General features: G+C 26.4%; 1 protein-coding gene across 2 annotated transcripts in view; it reads right to left on the bottom strand.

The window, feature by feature from the left end:
- Positions 1 to 478: 478 nt before the first annotated feature.
- LOC112595360 (junctophilin-2) overlaps positions 479 to 7,102 on the bottom strand; it is a 170,224-nt gene continuing 163,600 nt past the window's right edge. For both annotated transcript variants that reach the window (XM_025340517.1, XM_025340518.1), the window contains one exon: positions 479 to 1,147. In XM_025340517.1, coding sequence (XP_025196302.1) covers positions 1,058 to 1,147 — 90 coding nt within the window. In that variant the 3' untranslated portion in view covers positions 479 to 1,057. The remainder of the gene's footprint in view (positions 1,148 to 7,102) is intronic.

The raw sequence follows: 7,102 nt of genomic DNA, 5'->3' as shown, positions 1-7,102 counted from the left end.
TATTTTGCTTCGTCTTATTCTTCAATTTTAATTTTTTTTTTCTTATTCTCATCCGCGAAACACAATAAACAAATAACGCGATAATACGTACAATACAATAATGTAAGACATACAACAATGAAAGCTTACGGATGCTTAGCCAGTAAAGTAAAATAGTGTGTGTGTGTGTGTGTGTGTGTGTGTATGATTTTATTTGATTTGATTTGTAATCTGTATTTGGCTACAATATAATATTATTTATTTTAATTATATAATTATATAATTACAAAATAATATTGTGTTTGCATCACATGTGATGGAGATTGCTATATACAATATTATCCAATCTGTTTCGTGTCTCGTACTAATAAAATAATAATACAAATAATAATAATAATAATAATAACGATAATTATAATGATAATTGGCTATATACTTGGTCATCGTATAATAATTATGCGGGGAACGAAAAAAAAACAACAACATCTACAGAGAACGAAAAAAAAAAACAAATGCACTATATTCACTAACAAAATATAATATTATACCGAAATAAAAGCCAATCGCTTTCGACTCGAGTCTTATATAATATTATAAGACACCGTTGTCGAGTTGTTTGACTTCACATTGTGTCACTACGTGTTTTAATATAATAATAATAATAATAATAATAATAATAAATTGATTTATTGGGAAACAACACCGTACAACATACGTGGTGTTAGGTAAATATATAAACATATATTTAATACATATATATATATATATATATATATATATATATATTTATATTTTAATTTATAGTTTATAACATTACCAAAAAGTGATTGAAACGAATAAATAAACGCATCGGATACGTTTTCTGGAAGAGACGTCCGGTGCCGTTCCGAACCGTCTCGTCCCGAAACGGTCGTTATAAAAATAATAATTAATGTTGACGCGCAATAACATTGATTTGTCACCGCCGAATTAACTCAACATAATATGTTTGAAAAAATATAATAAATGTATATTTTGTTTTCTATTTTCGTTTATGGCTTTGCGAAAGTGTCCAAGCCGTCTACCACCGGCGCCGCATCTAAGATGTCAGAAGTTTGAAAAACATCAACGCCAACGATATGTTGACGATCAATATCACCAACACCAACTGTTGCCTCGTGAACCAATCCTGTAACGAAACGAAACAAAAAATTAGTGAAAAACATAATATTATCGTCACAGTAATAATAATTAGGTACTGTAGATATGCACACCACACACCACATGCGCATACCCACCCACGCTAACGTTCGAAGGACCTTTGAGGTGGGTGTTTGATGGTCGAGAAATTCCCCGGGGGCAAAGGCTGACATTTTATTTTTTTAAATTCTGTATAATAATAATAATACTAATATAGTGCAGAGTTCAACAGCCACAACGTAATATTACGATTTTGAATATCACGATGACGAATACTTTATTATCATAATAGCAGGGACCGGTGCGTTCATCATCAGGGTACTTAGTGGTGTATTCGAGTTACTGGTAGAAAGGGGGTGGGTATAAGAGGAAAGTTTATTCACCAGGGCACTTTTTTTTATGTATTATTAATACTGTCAAGAACACGGTAATTTCTGATTTACACAGATGATACTCATCGATGTATATAGTTAGCTTTTGATAAATTTCGTCATTACCTTTATTACTTATTCGTTGCACGATTCTTTGTACAATGAAAAGTTTTCTAATATCTGTACTAAGAATGACCAGTTCAGCATTACTAAACAATAAACATACGTATACATCGTAACATGGAAAATATAGAAAAACGAACCGATCATGATTATATTAGTTAAAATAAGATACACCATGTATTATTACTTTGAATATTACTATTAATATGTTTTACAGTTTCCAATAATATATAATATATTATGTAGTCAATAAAGATTTAATTTCTAATACTTCTAATTTCTATTCCAATTTTATTAAATACATTAAATACACTTCAGTACTTTATTATATATCATTTAATAATAAAGTGTTTTACTTGTTAATGTGCAAAAGTTTTTACTAACCATACGTAAATGATTAAACGCATATAATATTATAATTTTATTTGTATAGATAGGTAATATTTATAAAGTTTCATTAAATTTTAATATCTCAGAAGATAATTGGTTTAAGGTCTGTGTATAAAAAATAAATTGAATATGTTTAATATTTAATTTATGTGTATAATTTTGATTGCATAAATTTGTATTATTAATAAGTCGCACGAAAGGATTCTATTCTGTTTCTTGTGTACTGAACAGAGAAATTGAAGATCTTATATAGAAGTACATTGCACAGAAACCATTTATTGTTTTGAAAAGAAATCAACGAGGAATAAATTATGTCAGTGAGGAAAATACCAATTAAAACTATAGAATAAACATATTGGCTATATATATATATATATATATATATATATATATATATATATATGTATATAGTACGCTACACAGGTAATTCATTTTATATTCATAATAATATTTTATAAATCATGAATAAAAGTTTCATATTTGTTGTTAAATTTAAATTATGTATAAAAAAAACAAGGCGCTGATTCTTACAAAAATTATGAATGCAAAAGCTGTAAAATAATTAGGTAAGTATGAAACGTTGGTGGAATATAATTTATATAATATTAATTTTATTATATTCAATGGCACTGATTATGTGGTATACGAAAAAATATTTAGTAAATATTTCAATGACGTGTTTAAATAATATATAAGCAGTATTAATTTAAGAATAAAGTTATCGCTGTACAATAGTTTAGAGCATATTTTAACATATAAAGTAGGTAGCACAAATACCACCTAGTAAAAAAAATAGTGCTATCTAGTGGTTAATGAATGTGCCTCGTACTCCATCACAAGTAGAAAACATAAAAAATACCCGACGAGGGTGAGGTGTACATTTTACTATAAAATTATGGAGAGAGAAAAATAAAAAAAAGTCATTAGATACAAAGTATAAGTTTTACTATAAAATCGAAAAAGCAAAAAAAAAAGTTATTAACCCCCCCCCCCCCCCCCCCCGATTGAAATTATAGTTACGCCCATGATACCAGAAGTAAGTATTTGAGCTAATCTTTATGAATTATAATGGTAGTAACACCTAGTAAAAAGTATGTTCTGCAATAATTGAATGTATGACGTCAAAGAAACACAGCATACATTAATAATAACAGATAGAAACCTATGTACAATAGCAATATTCAAACAACTTTACATTCGATAAATCGTATCTAATATTATTGTAATATTTCAAATTCAACGTTAAACACATTACACGACAGCGAAATATAATAATTGTTGTGTTATCTCAAGGACGTTGGGAAATCGGCAAGCTACCTATGTGTGCCTACATTCAATATTGGTATTTAACGGTACTTGGGCGTACAAATAATATTTACTTAAAATTATGCTTATTTGAGCAATCATTTTTTGCTCTCCGTTCTGTCTAAAGATCAAGGTAAGTATCCCGACGAAATCATTATGATCTTATGTTAATATTATTATTGACGACGTTGAGGATAGGTCGTCTGTATAACAATGAGGTGTATGAAATCATCCTTATCACCTACTTGCGGTCGTTGCTGGGTACATTCAGTCGATGTAGGACGTCGGCGTTTGAACGCATCATACACTTAAAGTACCTATTATAATAATGTGCTGTTTCAGCGTTTTATAGGACATTTTTTTTTTTTTGTAGCGTTTAGTCGGTGGACGTCTCATGACAACCGAAAAACATGTACCATAATAATAATAATAATATAGCATGTCGCATAAAATCTCCACAGAAATGTAATGATATAGAAATCGAGATTGCATTCACGTGTTGACACAAAACGTGGAAAATTACGTTATCGTAAACATTTGACGATATCAAAATACCAACTAGTGTTGGAAATTCAATACAATAAACAAAACGCATTCGTCAATATCAAAGACGTGATATTTACCGTATAGATTTGTTTTCCCCTATGATTTCACATGGAATGCAGCATGGGTGCCTTGTTTGGTTTGGTTCAGTATTGAATATTAAATATATATATATTATATACATATAAAATACACTATAGAGCACGATTGTCAAAGCAGCATACAAAAAATATATTTTTCGAGAGTGCAAAGTCGTCCATTTTTTTTTTTAATTTTTTTTTTTTTAGATCTTGATAATGAATGGAACTATTGGCTTTGCAGTACGTGCCTTTTCATTTATTTTATTATTTACCGAAAATCACTATATGTCGGGTAGTCTAAAAATATGTACTCGTGCATACGTTTCACGTGCTGTGGCATCAATTGAATGGTAAACAAACTTTGAGGAGATATACATTTTAAGGTTACGGGGTAGTTATTGAACAACAGATATTATGTATTTATATTCAATGATGTTTATGTAAGTCTAACTGTTTGTTAAACAGTAGTTCGTTGTGCAAGAACATTGAATAAGAATTATTTGTGTTGAGTAAATATATATATTAGATTATGATATTTATTACCAAAAATGAATAATTTTTAACATAACAAAATTTAAAAAAAAATTGTAATGAATTGCAAAAAGATAATAAAATATTCATATTAAAAATATATGAGTATACTGACAATATATATAGTTATATATTTATATGAAAAGAAAAATTGCCAAAGAAAATAAAATATCTAAGCTGTTTGCTATCTTAATACGTTTACTTAAGTGTCATCAAATATTTGTTCATCACTGATTAGCGCTTTATCCGATCTTTATTAAATAAACAAAAACTAAAAATTGTAAATGAGTAGTGCGTGATATAATATTATATATAACTTTTAACTAAATTTACAGGTAAGTTCTACACAAGATGCGAGGCTACGCAAAAAAAAAATAGTTAATATTTATCTTTTAATCATACATTTATTCATACACCATACTAAAGTTAAGTATGTTTAATAATAAAAATATTATGATTGGTTTGATTCAAATAATGCACTATTTTAATACAAAACTTTTAGATAAATTACATTTTAGCATTAAAATATTAATGTAACTAATGTCTTATTAAATAACTAGATAAATATTAATAATTAAAAAAAAACCTTGGAATACAATGAAATAGTAATATTCTTAAAATGTCTTGATTATCTACTCAATTCAGCTATATTCTAGGTTTTATAAAACAGTTGATTAACTTATACTTCAAGAAAGATTAATACCACATAATTTATATTATGAAAACACAGGTGCTTGGCACCTAAAATTTTTGATGCATACCGATAACTTATTACTTTATTTAAATAATAATTATTAAAAAAAAAAAAAAAACATAATGCAATATAAAATGTAATTAAATTGAAACAAGAAAATGTATTAATTATTTATTATTACTATTCAGAATTATTACACTAAAATTTTTCGAAATTAAAATGATATCCAATTAAAATAAATAAAAATTTCCAAAAAAAAAAAAAAAATGTAGTTAAAATTACATGAAAATATTACATAATATAATAATACTAATTATTAAATATATATATATATATATATATTTTTTTTTTTTAATATACAAGATCATTCACTAACTATGCTATTTTAGTGCAATGACTTCTTAAATATGCCATTATTGTATATTTCATTTCTTGAGATTGTTTTCATTACTTAAGAAGTATTATGTATATCCTTTCGTTTTTTCATGATTGCCAAACACAGCGAAATAATTTAATGGATAGTTTTTATAAAATGTTGATGTATTAAAATTCAAACAAGTAGTTTTTAAGTTATTTAATTTGTTATTTATTAGGGATAATGGGTTCAGCAGAAATCGAGGCTATGGGTAATTATAAATATATGGTAATTTAAACATGGATCAAGTATAATGAATACTTACGAGTAATCCAGTATAACTTATTTATTTTTTTTTTTTATTTGGAAATATTTTTTAAAGACTTTTATTCTTGATATAAATATTTTAATATTCAAGAAATTTTTATTCTGAATTTTTAATTAGGTAATCAAAGTTTTTATATACATTATTTACTAAATAATTTATATTAAAAAAGGGGTTTCTTATATGAAAAAAAATACTTTGTGTCACCACAAGTGAAAAAAAAAAGACCAGAAATTGTTGAAAGCGCAATTTAACATTGTACAGAACTTTTGATGAATATAAATAAAACTCTACATATATCTGTCTACCTTTAATGTCAGTTCTTTACTTTCAGTCAGTAAATTTTCTATCTAAAAAAGACTAAACGCGTATTTAAGAGATACTAATTAGTAATTATAATTAATAGAAAAGGATGAATGTTTGGATACGACAAACAAAGATTATTTGTTTGGAAACGTTGAAAGAAACGTTATTTATAGCTTTTATAACTAAATCTTCAAGAGCAATGACAATTTTATATTGTACAGTGTACACAATGATTTGTAAATACATGAAAAATAAATAAAATTGAAGTATCTATCTCATTTGTCCGAATTAATATTTGAAACGTTTAAACTGATTTTGATGATTTTTTACAGCAAGGAATGATCTAATTTCTAAGCTACATTTTATCCCGGCCACATGAATTTTATTTATTTATGGTTGCTAATGGTTACACAAAAGATAAAACACATAGTAATTATAAATTAAATAAATAGTAACAAGAATAACTCTTTTTAAAAATATTGTGTTTATATAAAATTATTTTTTTAAAGATAGTAACACATAAATATTTTGAGTAAAAATAATTTAGTTAATTGTTAGTTCAGTAAAAATGTGTTCATAACAACTTAACTATATGCAAGTATTATACTTCAATCATTTTATACAAAACGCATATTTGACACTATAATGTTATAAAATATGATTTGCGATGACTAAAGAACTTATTGTTAAAACCGCGAATCGGATCGTTTTAATTAAACTTTGTTCGATTTTAGTGTCAGTTTGTATTATACAGATTCTCAAAGTAAAGTTGTAGTCGCCTGAGGTACATAAGACGGTGGTGAGTGAACCGAGACTGAAAACGTGCTGAACGTATAAACTACGAAAATCACACTGTATAAAGTGTTTTTTTATTATACGTGCATAGGTACTACACTTGGAACAGTGTTATACAGAGATTTC

The sequence above is a fragment of the Melanaphis sacchari genome, unplaced genomic scaffold, assembly GCF_002803265.2.
Source record: "Melanaphis sacchari strain LSU unplaced genomic scaffold, SCAv2.0 Contig26_pilon_pilon, whole genome shotgun sequence".
Lineage (NCBI taxonomy): Eukaryota > Metazoa > Arthropoda > Insecta > Hemiptera > Aphididae > Melanaphis > Melanaphis sacchari.
Note: the sequence above shows the minus strand (reverse complement) of the source record. Positions and strands in the feature narration are given on the sequence as shown.